Source organism: Leptinotarsa decemlineata, unplaced genomic scaffold, assembly GCF_025532065.1.
Source record: "Leptinotarsa decemlineata unplaced genomic scaffold, Ldec_3_MD MMD2_tig00002159_RagTag_RagTag, whole genome shotgun sequence".
Classification (NCBI taxonomy): domain Eukaryota; kingdom Metazoa; phylum Arthropoda; class Insecta; order Coleoptera; family Chrysomelidae; genus Leptinotarsa; species Leptinotarsa decemlineata.
This window is the reverse complement of record NW_027412574.1, coordinates 395,459-421,733: the sequence shown is the minus strand read 5'-3', so window position 1 is coordinate 421,733 and position 26,275 is coordinate 395,459. Positions and strand designations below refer to the sequence as shown.

Here is a 26,275-nt window from a genome sequence, read left to right as displayed (position 1 = left end):
ATTAAATTCTCTACAACTTTTGTCATTACTATTTTTCGTGTAAAATTGAAAATAAGTGTAATAAATTTAATATTACATAATGAGATTACAACCCGTTCTTTTCTCGAAAAATATCAATCCTGCGAAAAAATTAATGGAGACCAAATTTGTTGGAAATTAAATTCTCTACAACTTTTGTCATCACTATTTTTCGTGTAAAATTGAAAATAAGTGTAATAAATTCAATATTACATAATGAGATTACAACCCGTTCTTTTCTCGAAAAATATCAGTCCTGCGAAAAAATTTATTGAAATCAAATTTGTTGGAAATTAAATTCTCTACAACTTTTGTCATCACCATTTTTCGTGTAAAATTGAAAGTAAGTGTAATGAATTTAATATTACATAATGAGATTACAACCCGTTCTTTTCTCGAAAAATATCAATCCTGCGAAAAAATTAATGGAGACCGAATTTGTTGGAAATTGAATTTTCTACAACTTGTGTCATTACTATTTTTTGTGTAAAATTGAAAATAAGTGTAATAAATTCAATATTATAATAATGAGATTCCACCACTCTTTTCTCAAAAAATATCGATTCTACAAACACACTGATTATTAAATACCCCATTATTGATTTTAATAATATAGATCCACAAAAAATAAAGATTTTTTTCTCCAGTCACAATTCAAGTAGACGACCAATGCCGGTTCTATGACTGGGGATGACCAATGCCGGTTCTATGACTAAAAATTTTTAATTTTATGTTTCATTAAAGAAAAAAAATTTAATAACACACTGTAGTCCCCGCCCACTCTCCTCCACTTTTAGCCCCGCCTCTTTCCCACCATTGCTCGCCTCACCCCACCATTGCGCATGCGCGCCCCCACCTCACTCCCACCACTCCCACTTCTGCCTACACCCTGAGGAGCACACTTCTCGGCATTCAGTACGACAAGTCTTCTCATCGAGTGCAGTCCAGCTACAGCAGTCTACTACAACAGCAGTCTACTACAGCAGTCTTCTACAGTCTACAACAAGCGAATTTTGAGTAAGTTATCAATGTTACTTTTGCATAACAACTAACTTTGTATTATTTTACATTTTCAGAATGGAAAACTACACGTAGGAAATCGACAACGCTTTGGCATCGATCATACCTGTGGATGTTGAGGTGGAGCGACCAGGCAGCCCTGACATGTTCGAAGGAGACGAGGTGGTGATGGTCCAAGAGGTGAAGGCTTCAACTTCGGGTGGTGTGCAGCGGCCACGCAGCCCTGTCTCATTCCAGGAAGACAGGGTTGTTAACAAAGCCAAGCGGCAATCTGCAGCAAAGGTTGGTTCTATTCAAAGGTATAGGAGTAAATGCAATAGGACTAACCCTTATGCAGGTAGTTGGTCGACCGCCAAAAGGAATCCTCCGAGACGTCCCACACCGCTCGCATTGACAGTGGAAAGACGGAGGGCATATAAGCCGGTGCCAAGGGTGCCATCTCCAGGTGAAATCCTCACCCAATTCGCACCATTAGCGATGTTGACACCCATGGAACTTACACCGGTGCCAGAGCCTGCCATGGAGGTCGTGCCACCAGTGGCGAAGCCTGCCGGGGAGATCGCGCCACAAGTGCCACCAGTGCCGGAGCCTATCGGAGAGGTTAACCCCCAGGAGATGGAAACTTTCCTACAGAGGTGTAGGGATGTTGCACTCGCTTCACGAAATAGTGAGGCCGCGTTGGCTAGCATTTCCCGGGAGGAGAATGAAATTGCTAGCCGACAGCGCGAGTTGTTAATGGGGATGGCCGAGCTAGATCGAAGGACTGCATCTCTGAAGGAAAGGCGGAAGGCAGAGACCTCTTCGATAGAGCTCAATAATGAACTAAAAATATTTATCAAGAAATTTTTAAATAAAGGGAAATAGTTTTTAGGTCAACTAGGATAGTTTTAGGATAATTAGGTAGCATGGTAGTTTTAGGTTTGTAATTATAATCTTAGGAATAAAAAACAAAAAAAACAAATGAAAAAAGAAGTGAAATAAAGAGTGTACATTGTTTTGGTTTGGTTCACATTGAACAATGCGATGGTTGGAGCATTTTTCTTCACTTCGTCTTTTCATTATTTTTTTTTTTTCAATTTCAATTCCAAGTTCTTTCATCCCCACTCCTCCCCACTCCCTTTCAAAAGTATAAAAGTAGGAATTATCTGTTGGAATATTCAGTTGATCAGCCACCTCCAACATGGAACCTGATTCAACTACTGAGCCCTATAGTGTCCCGGAACCTCAGATGCCTTACTATGCATATATACAGGAAGGATTCGTGCACTCCACAACGGCACCTCATGATATTCCATACGAATTCAGGAATCATGACTACAGGGTGCAGGTTCAGCATGTCACTGGGAGTGATGAAGCTGACCTATCGGACGGGGATTATCCGGATCCCAACCAATGGGATGACGAATGGGGTAACCCACCGCCTGGAGACACCACAGATGAGGATGACGACGACGACGACGATGACGCTGGCGACATCAGACTTCCACCATCCCCAATCCTTATCGAGGACAGTCCTCCGCCATCTCCCATCCTAATTGATGACGATGATGTCCTAAATTCCGACGACGATATGTAATCGTTTCCCTGTTTCTCCCACCCTTTCCTTTCCTTTCCTTTTCTTTCCTTCCACGGAGTACACATTTTTTTGGTTGGTGTACACGAGGCACTGCGAGGCTGGCGCAGTGTCTTCCTCCCTCTCTCTTATTAGTTTTTCATAATAATCACTTAGAATTTCTCATAATAATCGCTCAGAGTTTCATGAAGATCGTCATTTTTAATGTTTTCGAATTTCAAACACTGTTCTACATTTACACTTCACCCCCTCCGTTTTATTTTTTCCAATATAAATATAGTATCAATCCCAGTTCTACATTATTCTTCCACAATGTCGATTGCTGATTCCACCACCGAACCGATGAGTGTACCAGAGTCTTCTATGATGAGTACAGAACCCATCCAGGTACATGAAATAGATTCTACGTTTGATCATTTCAGTACAACCTTCGCAGAAATGCTGCAACGCATCTACGATATTCCTGATGATTTCCCGGAACGTATGCAAGAGGAAGTAGATGAGTTAGACGATCTACAGGATAACGAGCTAGATGATCATGCGGACGACATAATTAGTATATCATCTGATTCAGATGAATCTGATGAATATGAGGACGACATCATCAGTATATCATCAGATACAGATGATTCAGATGATGACACCATCATGATTGTTTCTGATGATTAGGAGCGTTAGTCCATACCATTGTAAAAAAAAACAGTCCTTTTAAGGGCTACAATTAAAGACAATAAACAACTATTTTCAGAGCTATCATTATACTTTCAATCAGAAATAGGTTAACACTATAGTCAAAACTTATGTGAAAGTATCATCATCCAACTCTGTAGTACTCATCATTATATTCAATGATTGAGAAATTACCAACTTCGACTATTCAGTCAAAGTAGTACTCATCATATGCACAGATATTCGATGATAAACAAAATCCTAACTTCGACTTTTTAGTCAAAGTAGTCATTTATCACATAATCTGTGAATTCTACTACTACCGTTTGTGTGAATAATGTAGCCCTGAAAAGGGCTGTTGTTTTTTTTGACCAGTAGGTCCACGGTTATTGTGCCACAGGTTGGACATTATTACATATAATACATGTAGATACTCGGGTGAAGTTTGTTAGTGGCCTCTCGCAAACTTCACACCAATTCTGTCCCATTTCCATAATTGAGACAGTGTTGTGGGTGTTGACATGGGCATACCACCCTCCATTATTGTTTCCATGCGAATAAAACCGAAAGCAGCACCAACATAGTTTTTTGTTCTCTCCATCTATTGTGCTGATCAATACGTATGCATCCATTGCACAATACAAATCCAAGGGATCTTCCAGTGTCTCACTGACATTGAGCGTTCGCATACCGATCCTCAAAGCACCATCGTCTTCAGTTGTGTCAGCTTCTATCCCTTCATCATCTTCTCATCCATGACCCTCTCAAACTCCTTCACGTCATCATCTTCGTCGCTTTGGTTGGCCTCGTTTTCAACTTCGTCTATCTCATCTTCATCGACTCCAACATCTTCTGCTTCAACTATCACTTCCTCTAGCGGAACATTGACATCCTCATCATCTGATTCGTCTATCCAATTGTTTTCATCAACAGCAAATATTCTATTTAATGCAGCATTTATTTTTGCAGAATTCATCTTGTTGTTGTTTGCTCACAGTTGTAGAGAGTGAATGAATGAACTTCAGGATCGCAAGTCGACTTATACGATTGAATAGGAAACGGAAGTGGTACGACTCCCACCTATCACTTGACTCGTTTTAAGTGGGAGAGAAGGATATGGCATCTCTAGTCGATGAAAGAGTGGGCTAGTTGACGAAAGAGCGCACGCGCTAGTTTATATTTTTTTCTATAAAAGGTGAAGTATCAGTAACATCATCACCTTTCCTATCCACATTCTATTGCTATCACATATCATTCCTCCAAACCTAAATAATCATTATCATGAGCTCCATGCCACTATTGATTGCTGAAGATGGTTCACCACTTGTTGATATCGATCACACTATTTTTGAAAATATTCCAGTATTACAGTTACAGTCTCAAGACTCAATAAGTGATTTTGATATTAGCGACTTCGTTAACTTCGCAGATGTACCGGAACCAATTCAACAAATTATCGTTGAAACTCCAATCATTTCACAATCATCATCATCCAAACACCCTTCATCTACCCCCCCTCTTGGTGTTGATAAGAAATCCAGAACTATCAAAAGGAAGGTTAATAATGCATCTTCATCGATTGTCACTGAGTTGAAAGAAAAAAAAACAATCGAAAAGTGGTTTGCGGGAGAAAAAGTCCACAACGAAGAGTGACAGATCGAAGAGGAAGACAAAATGTGAACCCAAAGAAATGAAGGGTGATTTGATGACTGAATCGCTATCTTCTTTCACTCCATTACTTCGGTTTGGAGATATGAAAAAGAAAGCGAAATGCCGTCTTGTAAAGGCGCAAATGGCTATTGCTGAACATGAAAAGAGTGAGCAAGCTATTAGTGTCAATAAGGACACTCTTCAAGCATTAGATGCTAAGATTGCATTAGCGGAAATCACATCCCAAAATGAAATGTTTCCATCTTTGAAATGCACCACTAGACTTCCCATTTTCAGCTTTTGTGTAATAGAATCCATACGTACGCCAAATGTTCCATCATATGCTGGATTTCTAGATTTTACATTATTCAAATGTTTCATCAAAACATCTTCACCACTTTCATTCATATCAGGTTAGGTGTCAGGATCCGAGGAATCAATGTGGGACGATGATGGTGTTTCGAATAGAGTTGTTCTCATATCGTCTTGAAGTGTGCTCGTGTCACTATTCACAGATGATACACTAGCAAAAGATTGTTTTCTTTCTATTGGAGTACTCATGGGAAAATTTGAAGTAGATTGTACAGTTCCATGATTTGGTGATAACACTGGTGATTTAGAAGTAGCGATTGATGATAAAACATTCATTGGTTTCATTATGGGCTCATACAATCTTTCAAGTGTCGTACGATTTTCAATATTATCATTCTTGATATAGTTGAATTTCTGCCTGACAGCTTCTGCTGTCTCTACTAGTTGACGTTTCAAATTCATTTCATTGTTTTTATTTTCAGAATCGTTTTTTGTATTCATAATGCCCTTTTTTAAATTATAGCTTAATTCGCTGATGAAGTGACCTCTACAATATTCAGTGATCGAATAAGTTTCAAAAACAAAATCATGGGTATATAAAACTATCGAATCCTTTGCGATATCTATCTTCATCTATTTTTCTATCCTTATCAATGACTAGAAATCCATATTGGTCCTCCCAGCATTTAACGCACATCAATTGGAATTGTTTGAATGTTATATCGGGTGAAACATGATCTGAATAAATGTGATGTAAATTCGTCTCATCTTGTTTGAACATTATAATGAAATTGGTATTGTCACGCACTAACTGTTTGGGTACCCGTGAATATGTCTGTGCTAGATAAAAACAATCAACATCCTTATGAGGTCCCATACAGAAATATGATCTAATAATATCTTGCTTTTCACATATCACATCATCGAAAATGAAAACAGAATTAGGCTTAGCGTCGGAGGGTTCCACTATTTCTGCATTATTGCTGAATGTATAAAAACCAAATCCTTTTATAGGTTCCAAAACACTTCGCAAGTACTGATATTTAGGTTGATTGAGTGATTTCGAATAGAGATACACATTTCTAAATCTCAGTCTTTGTGGATGTGTTAATAGTGATATCATTGCATTCGTCTTTCCACAATTTGAAGGTCCTATAATGAGTCCTCGAACTGATGATGGAAGTAGTGGACCATGTCTGGATACCCTTTGTCCATTCAATCCACACCCAAATTTCTCATCTAGATTATCTACAGCAAACTTTTCTTTCTGTTTTACAATGCGCATCGTGCCGTGGTTGGAGACTATATAAATGTTATTAGCTTATTCATTTCAATGTGTACCATCAAACGATACGGACGTATTGAAAGTGATCGTAAAATTAAAAGAGGTTGTGGTTTTGTTAATGATTTAATAAACAAACTTCCTTTCGAATTACATCTACCCGGAGGTTATCAATACTGTGGACCGGGTACAAAATTGAAACAACGTTTAGCTCGTAACGATCCTGGAATCAATGAATTAGATATTGAATGCAAAAAATACGATATTCAATATTCTAAGCACCCATCCGATCTTGCAGCTAGACATTTAGCCGACAAAGAACTTGAATACAGCGCTTGGGATAGGGTTAAATCGAAGGACGCGAGTATTGGGGAAAGAGCAGCTGCATTACTTGTCACCAACATTATGAAAGCGAAAAGACATATGGGCATGGGTTGTTGTACCAATAAGAAAAAATCTAAGAGGAAACAAACGAAGAAAAATAAAATTAGAAAAGTTGCATTTGGTGCTGGGATAGTCCATAAAGTGCGAAATGTATTGAAGAAAGCTGGTGGGAATCAATTTGTGACGAATAATAGCAAAAAAGCGATCACTGTGGCATTGCAGGCAGCACGTAAATACCTCAAAGCTGCCGGTGGAAAGAAGAAAATCCGCACACCACGCATAATTCCTGTTCCCAAGATCGGTGGACTTTTACCATTGATACCAATTTTTGCTGGACTATCCGCACTAGGAAGTTTGGCGGGAGCCGCTGCTGGTATTACCAAGGCCGTGAATTCGGCAAAAGCCAGCAGAGCGGCTTTAATGGAAGCCAATCGTCACAATAAAACCATGGAGGCTGTAGCATTAGGCAAACGCGGAAGTGGAATATATCTCAAACCATACCGTAAAGGTTTAGGACTATATTTAAAACCATACAAAGCCACAAACAGAACAAAAAACTAATTGAACCCCCACCTCAGAGGCCTCTTACTGATCTCGATCTCAGTTATTATGCACAAAAAATGAAAATTCCACATTTTCGTGGTGTTTCTATGCGTGATAGATTACCATCTTCAGGTCCAAAACAAAACGAGACAGCTATTGTTAATTTAGATGAAATAAGTGAACCAGGAACACATTGGGTGGCATATAAAAAATGTGAGAAAGAAGTCGCATATTTCGATAGTTTTGGAGATCTACCCCCACCATTGGAATTGACTCGATTCTTTCGAAAATGTTTGAATGTAAAAATCAAATATAACTATGATCGACAACAGAAATTTAATACAGTTCTCTGTGGTCACTTGTGCTTGCAGTTTCTCCTTAAATAATTTTCCAAATAAAAATGGATTCAACACCAAAACTGGATCGGGAGGCTATCAAGGGAATGGGGTTTTCACTTAGAATGTTTTCAAAATATGGTACCTTGAAAAAAATGGATAAAGTGATGCTTGCAAATATGCCTAAGGAAGTGATACTTGCATGTGTTGCACATGAGATTGCATATGTTTGGGAAAAGTTGCCTAAGCATCTGCAAGATGACATCGATATAATGAAACATAGATATTGTTATGAGCACCACCACGATCAAAATTCAGATTCGGATGTTAATGATGGTCCTATACCTCGAAAATCTATGTGTTGTATCTGTAATATAGAGGATGTGAATATTGGCATCAATAAAAATGATACTTATTACAATACAACACATTCCAAAAAGTGTAAATTGTCTCAAATGTGCTGTTGCTGTGTACAATAATAAATTGAAATGTGTTTCAAAATATTCATCAGTCATGTCACGAAAGTTCGAGCTACAAGCTGACGGGACAAGTGTCTTGAGTGCGGATTTTTTTCCACCAATTGAATTGGATAGGAACAGTCGTTATGGATTAGGACTTTTGGGATTCTATGGATGCAATACAATCAATAATATAACTGAAGCTAATAACTTAGTTAGTTTCAGAATCAATACCCCAAAAGTTGACAATTGAAATTCCATGTGGTGCTTACGAAATTGAGAGATCAATGCTGTCATACAGAAATATATCAGATTGTTTCATGATAAAAAACCAAATGATGTCGTTGCAGATGATATTTTCTATCTGCACGCCAATAATAATACATTCAAATGTGAAATGCGATCCAAATATGAAATTGATCTGACACATCCAAATTCTATAGCAGAAATGATGGGGTTCGCTCATGGAATATTTACACCAAATCAGATACATGAATCATGATTACCAATAAACATTACAACTGTGAGACTTATCCGCTTAGATTGCGATATAATATCTGGTTCATATATAAATGGTGAAGAATCCCACATTCTTTTCTCATTCGATATTGATGTTGAACCTGGCTACAATCTTACTAAAGAACCACACAGTATTATATACAGGGTGTCCCTGGACTTCCTCTTTTCCTCTCGGGAATGTATACATGGGGTCAAAATATCACCAGTACTTCATATAACTTTTTTTCCTAAAAGTCTTCGTAACCAAGTTACGGGCCCTCGAAGTTACAAAATGAAAAATGTTTTTCTTTGATAACTTTTCAAGTGAATATTCAAAATCATCCAAATTTTGGTAATTGACTAAACAAATGAATTCCGTCGATGAGCTTTCATGCAGGAGTCAGTTGTTTTGCTACAAAGTTAGGAACGGACTACCCCCGATGGTCCACACCCCAAAATTTGAAATGACAGATATTTTTCAATATTTTTCAAAAAAATAAGGTTACTTAGACAATTTTATGAATAAAAGTACTCGTGTGGAAAGTCGATCGGAGCAACGAGTCTTGATAAAAATGTAGTTCTACTCGACGACATCAAACCCGCTCGTCCACCATTATTTGAAATGAATAATTATCAAAGCAGAAATAATAATGATAACGTTAATTCAACAACATTTATAACAGGAATAATACAAAGTATGCTAAAATGAAGTCGTAAACAAAAAGTACAGTACCTATATGGAAGTTTAAGTCACAATGGTGATAGCAGATATTTTTTTCAAAAGAAATATCAAGTTCTGTAGATTCGTGGTGTTTTTAAACTAACAAGCTACTCCACTATGAAATATCGAATTCATTCCATATTTTGTATGTACATAATACGTGTGGAATAATCACGTTTCGTGTTGATCAGTTATCTGAATCTCATGAAACTCAACATTCGAATGTTTCAAATTCTTCTTCACAGCTAAACTGTTGAGGAGTTTCACTGATAATTATAATTTTATGGAGAAATTCTCTAACACGAATCTAAATTTAGCTGAAAAAACGCACATCGGAAAAAATATTTACAATACCAATAAAAAGCAAACGAATGAACTACAAAAACGGCTGCACATGATCAGGTGAAAAATATCCAGGGAATAATTTGTTCCATTTCTTTCACAGATGTTGACAAAAAAACCTTTTAGAAAGTTTTGATAAAAAATGAGGAACTGGAATGCGATTTTATTCTGTTGAGTGGTGCGTTGTAATATGACTATCATTGTATTGTCAATATTCTATAGGATATTTTGAATTATTTTGATATGGCCGAACAGTTTACATTCAATGAATATGCAGATATGCATGTATTTTATGGACGAGCATTTTGTAATGCTGCAGAAGCTCGTCGCCTGTATTCCGAGCATTTTCCCAATCGAACGATACCGTCAAGAGAAACATTCGAGCGTGTCGATCGCAGCTTGAGGGATACAGGTATGTAATAATTGATAATTAATTCTAGCACGTTGTTTCATTTCGATATTATTGTAGGTACAGTTTTGCCAAAACGAGGTGGTGAGGGCGCTCCTAGGACTGTACGTACCGTTGTATTGGAGGAAAATATTTTGGAAGCCGTCGCTGATGATCCTTCAATGAGCATCAGAAATCTATCAGAACAGTTCCATACATCCAAGTCCACAATCCCAAACGAGTTGCACTATCAAAAAGAAAGGTGTGCATAAAAAGAAGCTCATTCCACAAGTGTATGCTAAACAGTTAGCACATAACGCTCTGTCTGTGAATGATCTTAAATTTTTGAAATCGATTGGATTGAAAGTGAGAAAATAACAATGGTGCTCGAAACAAACAGTGAAAAGTTGAATATATTCAATGAACCAGTGCTCGATCATTCTCTCATAAGTTTACATGAGCACACATATAAGCCCTATGGATCATCGCTATTCAGGAATTCGGATAAAATCAGAATTGCAATTAATAATCAAGATGTTATACTAGATATTGCCGAGAGCTTCATTCACATAGAAGGTAAATTCACCCCCAAAGATGTAGCGAAAACATACTATCTCTCGAATAATGCAATTGCATTTCTCTTTGACGAAATTCGTTATGAAATGGGTGGTGAACAAGTGGCTGTTGTTAGAAAACCTGGGATAACATCTACAATGAAAACCATGATATCATTTGGATAGTCTCATGCTAACACATTTTTGACATCTGGTTGGGGTCTTTCACAATTGAAGCAAGATATCTTGGATACAAACAGTCATGTTTTTAGTGGAAAACTACCACTGAAATATTTGATGGGTTTTGCTGAAGATTACAACAAAAGTATCTTGAAAGCCAAACAGGAATTGATTTTGATTATCGCTCGATCATTCAAAAACTCATATATAGGTGAGGTTGATGCTGATTTGGAAATAAATAAAATCGAATGGAAAATAAGAAATATTGTACCAGATGATAAAACAAGCTCAAACTCTTGAGTAGAATAAACAAAAGCGGTCTGAATGCCAAAATTAAGTTGGCGTATCGTATGTGGGACCTCTATGAACTACCATCATTACGTGGGACTTCTTCAGACATATGGGCCATCAAAACAACTAACGCATTGAAAACTCCTCGTTTTGTCATCATCGCATTCCAAAGTACTACCACATCTGAAGATAGAACACAGGATATTACAGAATTCACAACTGCTGATATCAATAGTATTCGAGTATACTTGAATTCTGAAATTTATCCATATGAGCGTTGGAATTTGAATTTCGATAAAAAACTTGATGCTCCTGCTTATTATGCTTTCGAGAGTTTCCAGCGAAGTTATTATGATAAAGATATGAGTGAACCTCTGATGGACATTGGACAATTTAGAGAGAATCCACTATTCGTCATCGATTGTTCCCATCAACCGAATGCAACAAAATCATCAACTTTTGATATAAAGATTGAGTTTGAAACGAGGAAGACCAAGTTTCCAGACAACACTAAAGTATATGCATTCATTTTGCATGATACAGTTTTAACATACAATGCATTGGATGGTTCAGTTCATAGCAGATATTGACACTTGTCATGTACTGTTTTATGATCTTTTTTTTAATTTGTAACTGACTTATATCATGTATTGTATTTTATATCATATTCATTGTTTTGTAATCATTTTCTATTGTATTTCATGAGATTTAAATAAATAAAACATGAAAATAATACAAAGTTATTTATGATTTACAGGAACATACAGACTATCTAAAATAACTTCTTCCTCATAATCATCATTTTTGCGACCATCTTCAATTTCCTCTCGATTTTCATCATTCAATTCAAAGTGATGAATAATCCATTCTGGCAAGTATGGTTGGAGGCAATACAGGAATCTTCTTAGGTTCAGTTCAATCATAACCTCACAAAGTTGCCACAATTCCAATTCATTATCCAAAAATCTGTTTCAAACTTCTGCACCACTCCAATAGTTCTCAGCATCACGAAGGCATAATTCGATTTGTTATTCATCATAGCAAACACTCATATCATAATAGCTTGCATGTTCGGCTCCATCACCCAACACCTTCAATTTAGACGACAAATGTTGAACCGATGATTTGAGATCTACAACATCGACCCAATCTTGACTTGCGTACTGCATCCACATCTTTAAATGGTGGAACTGAAATCGAATAAAAAAAAACAATAAGAAACCTCCAATTTTTCAGTGATATAATACTCACATTCCCATTTTACTTGTAGTTACAAAGTGAGTGTATTCAACTGAGTTAGTAATGATTACATTTCCATATAATTATCATCTAATATATGAATATTAATAAAACAATAGGAAATTCATTGAAATTACTATTATTATTCAATCATATTGAATTTGACTATAGTTAGCGTTTTCACACCAAAAAACTTTGTAAACTATGATCTAAAGAAATTCACTATAAATTATTACTATTATTATTCAATCATATTGAATTTGACTAGAGATCGCGTTTTCATGCCAGCAAAACTTTGTTGGCTCTGTCCTAAATACATCATCGTATATTTACCACCTGATGAATTGATACAAGATATACCGTCATCACTGAATTGCAACGAAATACGTTTTGGTAGCCATGTTTTAAATAATTTATCATTGTTCACATCTTGCAAAGTTAATGAAATTGATTTACCAAATTGTGTAGAATAAGTTGACATATTTTTAATTATGTACACTTCATCAATTGGCAATGATGATAAGGCCTTTTGCTCTAGTATTTCAACCTCCTGTACAATCAAATTATTAATTTTATTCAAGTCTACTTTTGAAACGGACATGATGAAAATATATATGAAAATATAAACAATTTCCAACAGACAAATACACTCACCGTCTTCCTTCTATTAAGAACTGAATAACACTCTACCAATTGCTAACTGCTGCAGATATATTCGTCTACTGATTTCATAGTGTGCCAGGCATTTCTTTTATATTGAACAGTGCGAGTCACCCCCAACATGAAACCGTGAAAGGTTCACATTGCTAGTTGCTATCCAGTAGAGATGCCTGACGTCACAGCCAAGCCCATCTCCCAACTTGATGTGATAATAGTTGCCGGTACGAGCAAGCAGTGGTCGTTGCGCTCTCGAAGAGGGCAGGCGTTTGCACAGTCCTCGCCCGCCTGCGTGTCACCATCAATCGCGAGGGTAGGACGATGCGATACGTCACATCATCCACTGCTTCGAGAGCGATACGAACAAGCAGTTGTCGTTGCGCTCTCGGGGAGGACAGCCGTTAGCTGTGACGTCACACCACTACTAACTTGGTGGGCTCACACCGATGGAACATTCATTACTTGAAGGATCTTCGAAGTATGCAGACGTATGTTTGTACATAGTCAAGCACATGATGAAACCCTGTACCGTGCATTCACACACACACACACACACACACACACACACACACACACACACCAATCAAATATAATTACGTCACTATGTCACACATACACACACCCAAAAATCTCGTATGAAAAAAAATTCTGAACGATCCCTGCATCAGACCCTTCAAGGTCACATCGCCTTGATGTTACTAAACAACAACAAAAAAAGCAATTAATACGTCATAGTGGTGGGGGGAGGCCGAGAATCAGCTGTAAACATCTACTCTTGTGACCTGTTTGTAGATGGTGTTGAAAGAGGCCAGAGGAGGTTTGTTTTGTTCTTATCGAGTTTTTGTGCTCCTGGGTTCTGGCAGATATACGTCTGTTGGTCTGACCGATATATTGTTGACCACAGACGAATCAACATTCGCAAAGATGAACACAAACTAGCAGTGAAGGGAAAAGTAACCACGTCTTCTCTCTTCCAACACGTACTTCAAACAGGACATAACATCAATTTCGATAACACAAAAATGCTAGCAAGCAACGAAAACTTTTACTCACGAACAATCAGAGAGGCTATCGAAATTGAAAAACGACCTAATAATATGAACAAGAGGGATGATGCGCAAAGATTACCATCAACATGGAGATCCGTTTTATCGCTTCGCACAAGCAATCAGACCGCTCAACCCCAGAAGCAAAACTCGGTACATGACAATACAGGTACAATAACAGAGACAGGAGAGGCAGCTCAGGTAATAAGGCCAAAACAGGTAGTCGAGCAAACACAGGTAGTGGCAGCAACGCAGGTAAAGGGAAACATCCATCCCTATAAATTGAGACACAGAGTTCGAACTAATCAGTCTAGTTGAAAAAAACCAGACATCACCAGAAGATGGCAAATGAGACTTTGCCGAAACGTTGTGAAAATAATCCTTATGGGGAGAAAATACACAGAACACGGAGCGAAACCTGAGAAAACAGTTCATCATACTTTATCCGTGAGAATCTTCGAGTGTTGTGAACCAATTACTTGAGGAACAAAGAACTTATTCTGCGAATCGGTTTAACTAAACTTTATTTACACATTGATATTTTACTAACTTCGGTATATGACAAGAGATGAACTACTGTGTCTGAACTAAACTGTGTCTGTTATGAGTTATGACTATGCTTTTATACGTTTTGATAACATAATTGTTTGTCGTATGAGAATGAATAAATGAACAAGTTTGATAACATAATTGAGTTCAGTTGAGTTTAAATACATAAATCGTTCAACGTTTAGATATGGATGTAAGGCTCTTAACTAAAGCTCCAAATATTGATATACGAATGGTAAATGATAATGATAGGAAAGTATACGGACTCAAGATTACAAAGTTGACCCTTACGTGTACATAACAATCTATGATATGGGAAGGTATCTAACATCCCGGCGATTAGGAGTTTTGATTGGGTGTTGATAAACGATCAAAACTAGATTCAAACTAAAATTAAAATAAAGAAGTGAAACTTAAAATTAAACTAAAATTGTCTACTGTCACTAGTTCACACTTTGAGAGACTTCTTGGGTACAAGAAGAGAACTGCGAGGTCTTGGAAAAAGGTTGATGTTACTGCATTCTCCTAAGTCGTCTTGTACGAGACTGGTGTTCTTGGTGGACTTTCTCGTCTTTTCATCTCGCTGAGTTGGATTGCTGGCGGTTATAACTGACTATGACTGACGTAATTGTGGCTATTTATACAAATGTCAGCGAGTTTGGTTGGTCGGGGACAAAACCTTCCAATAATTGGAATCCAGCGACAATCGCAGCATCGACAACAGCAACAATAGAGAAATACCAGTATAACCATTGTCACAATGACTCCAAGTACAATGTTGTACCATTTGGAGTATTGAACGATGAATGGCTTGTTGAGATTCTGCTGTAGTATTTCATCGAATTGTTTGAGTTTGTGCTGGGCATGTCGTAGATCGTCCAAGTTGATGTTATCCAATTTTAACGTTTCCATCTCACTTGATGAGAGATATTCTCGGATGTGGATGCAACAGTCATCTTGGGTGATATTGATCTCGGGGATGAAATTAGTGAAAGTTGATGACTGATTTGTGTTGGCTATTAGAAGTGTGGAAAATGTATAACACTTGCATGATGTTCCCATAGAAAGGATTCCAACACCTTTCAAATTTATGTCAAAGATTTCTGTGCTGTTGGAACAACTGATCGAGGCGGTGGTAGACTGAGTTAGCACGTAGAGCCATTGATTAGTGCTAATTGGGTGCCATAGCTCCATGATGGATTTTATTGTTTTTGTCGGACAATCAGATGGAATCTGGGTAGTCGGTTGGATACGTAAAACAACTTCGCAAACAGGCTGATCTGTAGTCAATTGGATGACGGGATGGTGACAAATGTATTCTCGTTCGAATAGTTTCTGACAACTAGATAAGTCTTTCAATCTGCCAAATTGTGTCTTTCTTGGTAGTACTCATCAACAGGTATGGTAACGGAGGATCAATAAAGGAATAAATGTTTGAATTATTGAAAGATGAAGGCAATGATATTAAATTATATAAGTTGAAAGTTTGATCTCGTACTAAAGGAATTTTAATAGCAAATATCAAAATTTCGTTATTATAGATTACTGATAATTTAGATATAGAAAAATAATTGTAGACCAAATCATAATTATCAATTGGTATAGTGAATTCCATATTTGATTTTAATATGATTTTAGATAATTCGTTTTTCAAATGTTTCGGTTTCATTACTGACGGATGCAAGATATTTTGTTTTGAAAATAGTATAGACTGGATTATAACATCATATTCTTCATTTAATTCATTTATGAGTTGTTCCAAAAGATTTACATGGTTTATTATTGTTTGTGTGTAGGAATAAGCTCTGAGTGAATGAACAGTGCTCTTAGAGAATTGATTGAATATTTCAATATTCGAATTTAATTTTTCCTCATTACTTTTCAAAGCTATATACGACTGATTATATTTTGATATACCGTCTGATATTATTTGAACTTGTTGTTTCATTAATATCTGTACGTTATGATTTTGTTCCATGACTGCATTGATCGAACTAGTGTAAAATTGTGCATCATCCGCATCGGGTATACCGAATAACCATTTGAATGCATAGGAAGCTCCATCAAAAATACCACGTTTATGTCTTCTACCGGTTATATTGAAAGAATGACCAGTTAAATGGCTTATGATTTCGAACTTTTCATTGAGCTTGGGAATTTGTATTTTTAAAAATTTAAGTCCTTCAGAACAATGGAATGTATGGACATATATCTTGTCATTTTCGTCTGAGTTACGAAAGTTTTTACAAATAGTTTCAGATTTTATAAAAATACTTTCTATAAACTTTATTTTTTGTTGATGAAAAGAAATATTGAGTTAGGTTAGCAATGTGAAATGATCATTCGAAACTGATGCTAATCCTAAATTATGATAGAAAATTCCAGGATTTTTCTCAATAGGGTTAATTGTGTAATGAGGATCAGATGAAAGACAATGGGTTTGGGTTATATTATCTGTGGTATTGATCTCATGTTCAACAGCGTTGGTTGAAATCAAATCATCATTAGGTAGATAGAAAATATCGTTGTATTCGTTGCAAATATTCAGTACCGAATTTTTTTCTTCTGAATTCAGATGATTGAGCCTAAGATTTTTCGAGAGGGTATTTAGTCTGTTGAAACTTCCCTGGTTCCTTTCGTGAATATTTAAAATTGTTGACTGGTTTTCGATAAATGGTTCAAGAAACAGTTCTATATTATTTATTCTTAATTTTTTATCGGTTGTATTCAAAATTTTGGTGATGGCATTTTGATTTACTACTTTAACGATTGATTTTGCGAGATAAACTCCTTCGGAAATTTGTATTTCTGGACAAATGCCATCTGTGAGGTTTTGATTTTTGATGTTAATTTCAATTATAGTCTCTGATCTTGGATCTAGAATATGAGGATTAGATTTAGAATTGATTTTAATTGGATTAGGAATCGATTTTATTCTGAGTTCATTTTTATTGAGATCAATTTGCGCTGATTCTTGTGTAGTTAGAAAATCGTTTCCTATTATGCCGTCGTATGGGATATTAGATTCTTGTTTCACGATATGAAACTTGATAGGAAATTCGAATTCGTCTACCGTGGTACCCACGGTAGGAATTGGGGAGTTAGCGTTGATACCGTTTAACGTAATTATTTCGTTAGGATTATAAAATTATTTCTTTTGTTTAATCTTTTCCGCTTTTATTATAGATACGGATGGTCCTGTATCTATTAGGAATTTGAATTCGATTCATTGATAAAATGTTCTGATATAATGACTATTGTCTGGAATGGTATGAATATTGGCGTGTTTTGAGTGATTTTGTTCGACGTTTGAGTTAGGAATTCGTTGAGAATCTTTATTATGATTTGGTTTTGGTAGATTTATTGATTTGATTTGAGTTTGTGGGGGTGGATCGTCGGTTTTGTTTATAGATACGACGTTGATCTGGGATTGTGAGTAGTTTAAATCACTCTGATTGTTTGATAAGTTTACCTGTGAACTTGTGTTTTGATTTCTATTATTATTATATTGTCTTTTTCGACATGCGTTGATCAGATGACCATTCTTTTTACAATAACGACAGGATTTATTCTGATAGCTAGGATTTTGATTTGGATTTGAATTATTGACCGTGTGATAGTATTAGTATTTGGTTCATTACTAGGGTTTCGTTTATTTTGGGGAAATTGGTGATTTTGATAGTTATTCCTAGGACATTCTTTAGAGGTATGGTTATTTCGTTTGCTGAGATTGCAAAATTTTGTTGATGACGTATGAGATAGTGCATTTAAACGTAGAGCTTTTTCTTCTTCGATTGATGCATTGAGAGCTGAATTCATATCATTGATTTTTTTTGATCGTAAAAATCTTAAAATGTCTCTCTTTGAATGGTATATAAATCTTTGTAAAGCTATTTCCCTTACAAGTTCAATTCGACCAAGTTTTTTTTGAATATCCTGATAATTAATCAAATTTATTATTCTTGTAACTATTTTGTCTAGTCTATTATAGAAATATATTACTGACTCTTGAAATCCTTGTTTGAGTGCACTAAGTTCTTCCATGAGTTGGGTAAAGTGTTTTTTATCTGCATAGATTTTTACTAAAATATCTTTCAGATTATTCCAGCAATTAACTTCTTTTCCGGAGAGTTGAGCTTTGGCACTGCCAGTTAACCTTGAAAGAATGAATGCTAAAAGTGCTGTTTTTTGATCATTAGTTGCAAAGGTATCTGCATTATCGCAATTACTTATGAATTCGTGCGATTCTAATCTATTTCCATCAAAACATCTTGGAATCAATGAACAAATGAAAGACATTTTCAATTCTACGTTATTAGTCGAATTTGTTCAATTTGCTTGAGGCATGATTTTTATGTATGTGAAATGTTATATGAGATTCTGGATTTGAATTTGGATTTTGGGTTTACTTGAGTTTGAGCACAACAAAAGCAATGTGACAGATCGAAGTAAATATCAAGTGTACAGTTTTGTCTCACCCTATATTCGTGTGACCAGTTGAGAAGTTTCCGTAGTCTGAAATTCACTGTTTGCCACTCAGAAACTCTTCTTCCTCGATGGAGATGATCCGTTGTCGTCTAAGAAGTTGAAACTTGTCAAATTTGTTTGAAGGATCACTTTCAATCTGCTGATTTTATTGGTGATGTTTTCTGCAAATTTGTGACGATGATCCTACCTGACTGCGCCAATTTTGGTGTTGTGAACCAATTACTTGAGGAACAAAGAACTTATTCTCCGAATCGGTTTAACTAAACTTTATTTACACATTGATATTTTACTAACTTCGGTATATGACAAGAGATGAACTACTGTGTCTGAACTAAACTGTGTCTGTTATGAGTCATGACTATGATTTTATACGTTTTGATAACATAATTGTTTGTCGGATGAGAATGAATAAATAAACAAGTTTGATAACATAATTGAGTTTAGTTGAGTTTAAATACATAAATCGTTCAACGTTCAGATATGGATGTAAGGCTCTTAACTAAATCTCCAAATATTGATATACGAATGGTAAATGATAATGATAGGAAAGTATACGGACTTAAGATTACAAAGTTGACCCTTACGTGTACATAACAATCTATGATATGGGAAGGTATCTAATACGAGTTAAAATATATATATATATATATATATATATATATATATATATATATATATATATATATATATATATATATATATATATATATATATATATATATATATATATATATATATATATATATATATATATATATATATATATATATATATCGGGTGTCCCAGAGCTTTTAGGCCAGCAGATATCTCAGTCACCTGCAGAAAAAAATTGAAAAAAAATATGTATATCATAGAAGACCACCAGCACTTTCATGTAGCAGAGCAAAATCCACCCCCTCGCGAGCAACCCCTGCGAAACCACCCCTTACTTTTGTTTTTCAAATGGCAACCCCATGTTGTTTGTCGTTCAACTGACAGCTCTTGTTATTTCTCAACCAACGATATATCATAATTGTTCGAGAAAATTGAATACGTTAGTGGGTACTATTAACTGGACTGATCGAATTGTTCTGCATTGTAGACACCAGAAAAAGTGGACGCTACGCAGAAAAAGAGGCGATAAAATGTTAGAACTTTTTGTGCTTCCTTTCATTCCTCTGATATCTGGATGACACATTGCCATCAGTCGTGTATATCAAAATGCCTTTTACCTTCACTCCCAACGAATACGTTGATATGCTTTTAATTTTTGATGCCGAAAGAATAAACGTGCTGCGGAGAGGCTGTATGGGCAGCGCTTTCCTGATCGTCGACAACCAGGTCGTAATACGTTTTCGTATGTAGAAAATACCATGCGAACGGGATCATTTCCAGGAAAAACAGATCAAGTACATCCTACTCTTGTGCGAACTGAGGAAAATTGCATAAATGTGGTGGCCTACGCCGAAGCACATCCTCATATTTCGGTTCGTGCATTGGCGGTAGAGATTGGGATCAGTAAGTCATCTGTGCAAAGAATTTTCAAACAGTACAAGTATCATCCCTTCGAAATTCATTTACACCAAGGACTCAGACCTACCGATTTCGAAAGACGAACGGCATTCATTGCTCACATTCAAGTTTTAGTCCATGACAATCCAAACATCCTCAATCAAATCTTGTGGAGTGACGAATCCCGCTTCCATAATAATGGTACTGTTAATTGACATAACATGCACTATTGGTCACAGGACAACCCTCACTGGATTAGAGAAACCAATTTCCAAACAATGTGGATCAAATACCAAACGGATCAAATACCCGGAAAAACCAGTTCAGCATATTCCTATCCGTGAAAACTTCAGATTTATATATATATATATATATATATATATATATATATATATATATATATATATATATATATATATATATATATATATATATATATATATACAGGGTGTTTCAGAATTCGACGGACAAACTTATACCACGTCATTCCTCTTGCAAAATGATGAGAAATGAGGTAGGACATGTGTGTCCGGAAATGAGCCGTTTCAGAAATACAGGGCGTTGAAGTTGCAAAATAAAAAGACCCTTTTCGTCGTAGCTCCCGGACTTAAAGGAATAAATTAATGAAACTCAGCAAATCGATTACGAGCTAGAATGTGCTTCCTTCAGTGGTATGTTTGCTTCACTATCAGTAGCCAGTGGCGTTCCAGCGGGGTAATAGCTTATATTTCCCCCCTTATTTTTTACGCCACTGACTTTATATCCACAACCGTCTTTTTTTTGAATTCCTTGATCAATTTTACGTAAAAACCAAATGAACATTCACTATGAAAAAACCAGTAGTTTTCGAGAAAAATTGAGTTGAACTGATACGTGCATTCTTATATGGAAATAATCGATTAAAATAATCGAAATTCCAAAACCAAAATTATTTGAACTCTTTTATGATTTTACCATTAATTTAGCGCTTGCAAGTGATGGTAATTATTGTGGGTTTTCTATCATCGTACCAATTTTTGTTATGTTTAGCATATTGTAATGACAAATCATAACTCTTGAGGCTTATTTTCGTGCTTGTCAATAGATTTCATTGTTGAAATGTTTTCATTGTTCTCAGATCTTCGAGTGACTTTGTGATCTGAAAAAAAGTGACCCCAAATAAAATTTGCGATCATTCGGAATCTCGACTTAGTTAGGCTCCAATAATCCTAAAATAACACCATTATTCTGGATTTTGGGAAAATTATTTTTTGTTCACAATTATCCTGTCTTTCCCATTCGTGAAATCACACTTCTCTTTGTAGAATCGTAAATATCTTGAAGAATATTCATTAATAAGAAAATGAAAAACATTCTCAAAGTATACAGTGTTTTCAAATTTTCACAGATGAAGCCGAAAAACAAAATTTTACCAGTAGACTCTAATTATACGCCTGAAAAAAAGAAATGTATTTGGAAGAAGTCAATTTATTTGAATAACCATCTGATAAGATCTCCGCTAACTCTAGTCAGTAAATGAAGTTTTTTAAATAAATAAATGAAGAAATGGAAGTTGTCTATTTACAGCTAATTACATAACTCTTAGTTGGATGTCGGTACTCATAATTCATCTTTGAGTAGAAATATCATGTTCAAAATATACCTTCTCTACACATATTTTAGATAATGTGATAAGAAACAATACTGTTGAAATTCTAGAACAGTGAGTCATAAACACGAATTTCTTTTTGAAATTTACATGGAAAATTCAAATGTGCTTTTGAATAATAATGAGAACATCTGATGAATAATCAATAGGGTAATTGTTCGAAATTTTTTCCGTCAACACTTATACACGATCTGCAACGGCGCAACATAGAAAATCGCACTTTTTCAAATGATTCTAAATTTTCGGCAATCGTTATCGATGCAGCTTGAATGCGGGCGACTAATCCTTCTTGGCTTTTTGGTTCTGTTTCATAAACCAGTGACTTCATATGACCCCAAAGAAAATAGTCAACAGGATTCAAATCTGGTGATCTGGCAGGCCATTTGTGGGGTCCACCTCGACCAATCCAATTGTCACCGAATTTCCGATTTAGGTACTCTCCAGCAGCTAACGAAAAATGAACAGAAGCACCGTCGTGCTGAAACCACATTCCATTCCGGATATTCAGAGGAACATCTTCTAACAATTCAGGCAATACTTCTCCCAAGAAAGTGCTATAATTGTCCCCATTCAAATTATCTGGTGAAAGATAAGGACCAACTAAACGGTTTTCTACTATTCCTGCCCAAACATTCAATGAAAATTTTGTTTGATGGCCATGAGGATGAATAGCAAAAGGATTTTCCTCGGCCCAAATATGGCTATTGCGAGAATTGGAAATACCTTCCCTTGTGAATTTTGCCTCATTAGTGTATAACACTTGCTTGATAAATTCCGGATTATTTCTCCACATACTTAAAAACCATCGAGAAAATTCAATTCGATCTGGATAGTCCTCTGGTTTCAGTGCCTGAACTTTTCTCAGTCGATATGGGTATAACTGCTGTTCATGCAAAGTCCTCCAAACAGATGATGAAGACACATGCAGCACTCTAGCTATAGATCTACTACTTTCAGACGGATGTTCAGCAGCATAGTTCAATATCTCCTCTTCTGTGATATAATTTCTTACAGTTCTCTGTATACCTGCATTCCTTCTGGTAATTAAAAAACTTCCTGTTTCCCTGAGTCTTCTGTCCACGTTTTCGAACGTTTTCCAATTAGGAATTCTATTTCTTCCAAAAAAATTTTCACGATACATTCTTTGTGCCAACCTTCCATTTCGTCCCGATTTTCCATAAATAAGGTGCATGTCCGCTAACTCTTCGAATGTAAAATTCATTTTTATTATACGAAATACACAATCAAACACTTTCTGACAGCTACGTTAACTTGGAAGTGTCATACGAATCTCATTTCATTTCCACAGCCCCCTAACAAATTTATTGTTGTCAATGAATAAAGTAATCCTCATTGCTTAGGTGGATCAAAGATTGTTATAAGTCACGTGAATGTATTCTGAAAGTATTCAACCAGTGGCTGAAGAACTCGAGAATATCGGTACAGTTATCTAACAAAACTATAATAGATATGCCCAGGAAACATTGTAGATGGCTAAGGTTGAAACAAGTAATGGTATTTTGGTTAATCGATAAAACTTGGATTTTTACCCAGTGAGAGAAGATAATTCGATAAAACATTCTGAGTTCAGTTTTGCCAACTATTCGTAATTGTCTTTGAAAATCGTTTGGATGGAACATTTTATTAAAAAATAAATCTCGAGGTAAAGCCATTCAGTAGGTCTGCAGGCTCACAACATATCTGCAAAAAAAGTTGGTAAAATGGTAGAAAATCCGCAATATGTTGCCGAAGTGAATAATTTTTCAAGCACACAATGAATGGTAGAATGATGAAAGAGTTCAAATAATTTCGGTTTTGGAATTTCGATTATTTTACTCGATTATTAATATTCCCATATGAGAATGCACCTATCAGTTCAACTCAATTTTTCTCGAAAACTACTGGTTTTTTCATAGTGGATGTTTATTTGGTTTTTACGTAAAATTGATCAAGGAATTCAAAAAAAAGACGGTTGTGGATATAAAGTCAGTGGCGTAAAAAATAAGGGGGGAAATATAAGCTATTACCCCGCTGGAACGCCACTGGCTACTGATAGTGAAGCAAACATACCACTGGAGGAAGCACATTCTAGCTCGTAATCGATTTGCTGAGTTTCATCAATTTATTCCTTTTAGTCCGGGAGCTACGACGAAAAGGGTCTTTTTGTTTTGCAACTTCAACGCCCTGTATTTCTGAAACGGCTCATTTCCGGACACATATATATATATATATATATATATATATATATATATATATATATATATATATATATATATATATATATATATATATATATATATATATATATATATATATATATATATATATATATATGTGTCCGGAAATATGTGTCCGGAAATATATATATATATATATATATATATATATATATACATAATTTCTAGACTATTAGGAGAATTGAAATGAGATTTGGTACAGTTGAATGGTATGTGGAAAGGAATGTTTTCACATATTTTTCACTTTCCGGTCACTTCCGGTTTCAGCGGAAATGGCTCCGGTTCTGAATTTTTAAATGGAACACCCTGTATATTGTAACATTTTTGGATTTCTGAGACAATTCTGTATCAGAAACTGACATTTCCGGAAGTTTTTCAGCCTACTTGATTTTTTCAGAGTCACTTTTAAAATTGCATCTAGGTGGCCATGATCGGACGTAAACTAATCTATGGACCTCAGGTGATATCAGAAAATTGCAATAGCGGAGTTTTAGTGACTAGTGTGTTGAATATGAATGAGACAAGTTTACAAAATAACATTTTCGTGTCTAACTATTATTTTTCAAATGGCGACCATTTTTTGACAAGCAATTTCCGAAAAAAGGATTTTTTGACGAATCTAACGTTACTAATTTATTTGCGATTGGATCAACAAATTTAACAAATTTAACTAATAATTTCAGCGATGCACTTAGATTTTTTGCAATATCCTAAGTTCTTGAAAATTCCACTATAGTAAATTTTCAAAGTGCATCCCTCCTTGTTCAAGACACATTTCAGCTCGTTCAATTGTTTCTCTCAACACGTTTTGTAACATTTGAGGCGATATACTTCTAAATGCCTGTTGAATCCTTTCTTCTAAGATTTCGAGAGTGGCTGGGGCTGTTGCATAGTAGACCCTTTCTTTTACATATCCCCAAATGAAGAAATCTAACACAGTCAGATCCGGTGAGCGGGCAGGCCACCGTACTGGACCGTTGGTTGCAATAACTCTATTATCAAAATGCTCCATTAAAAAATCAAGTACGTCTCTGCTATTATGGGGTGGTGCTCCATCTTGCTGGAAGTAAATTTGCCGTGAAACTTCTAAAGGCATATCATTAAGATGATCCTCGATTTCATTTTGAAGAAAACCCAAGTATCTAACCCCTGTTAACTGACCTTGAAACAATATTGGACCAATTATTCTGTTTCCAACGATACCAGCCCAGACATTGACGCCAAACCTTTCTTGAAAATTGCCCTCTCTCATTGCATGTTGATTTTGTTGGGCCCAGTACCGACAATTCTGCTTATTAAACATGCCATTATTTGTAAACCGTGATTCGTCGGAAAATAGAATGAAGTTGATAAAATTTGGGTTAACTCTATGATTTTGAAGCAACCAATCACAAAATACTACTCTTCTATTGCCGTCGTCAGCATACAAATGTTGATGTAACTGATATTTGAATGCTCGATATCCGTGCTTTTTCAGTATTTTTCTTGCTGATTCGTGACTTATCTGCATTTCTCTACTAATTTCTCTTAAAGAAACCGTTTTGTCAACTTCTACCATAGCAAGAACGTTAATCTCAGTCTCCTCATTTATGACAAACCTCTGTTCTGCGTCTCGATTTCCCTCTTGCCTAAAACGACTCTCAACATAGGGAAAATACTGATGAGATGGGTGTTGCCGATTGGGATATCTCTGAGCATACAA

At 35.8% G+C, this 26,275-nt stretch overlaps 1 protein-coding gene across 1 annotated transcript; it reads left to right on the top strand.

Moving 5' to 3' along the window:
• Positions 1 to 413: 413 nt before the first annotated feature.
• On the top strand, positions 414 to 1,990 carry LOC141482960 (uncharacterized). The gene is made up of 2 exons (XM_074177000.1): positions 414 to 1,035; positions 1,095 to 1,990. Exon 2 carries the CDS (start codon positions 1,183 to 1,185, stop codon positions 1,900 to 1,902), a length of 720 nt encoding a protein of 239 aa, XP_074033101.1. The 5' UTR covers positions 414 to 1,035; positions 1,095 to 1,182; the 3' UTR covers positions 1,903 to 1,990.
• The last annotated feature ends 24,285 nt before the right edge of the window (positions 1,991 to 26,275 follow it).

Coding starts and splice junctions, on each gene's coding strand:
- LOC141482960 (XM_074177000.1), top strand. CDS start 1,183: ATGTTCGAAGGAGACGAGGTGGTGATGGTCCAAGAGGTGAAGGCTTCA.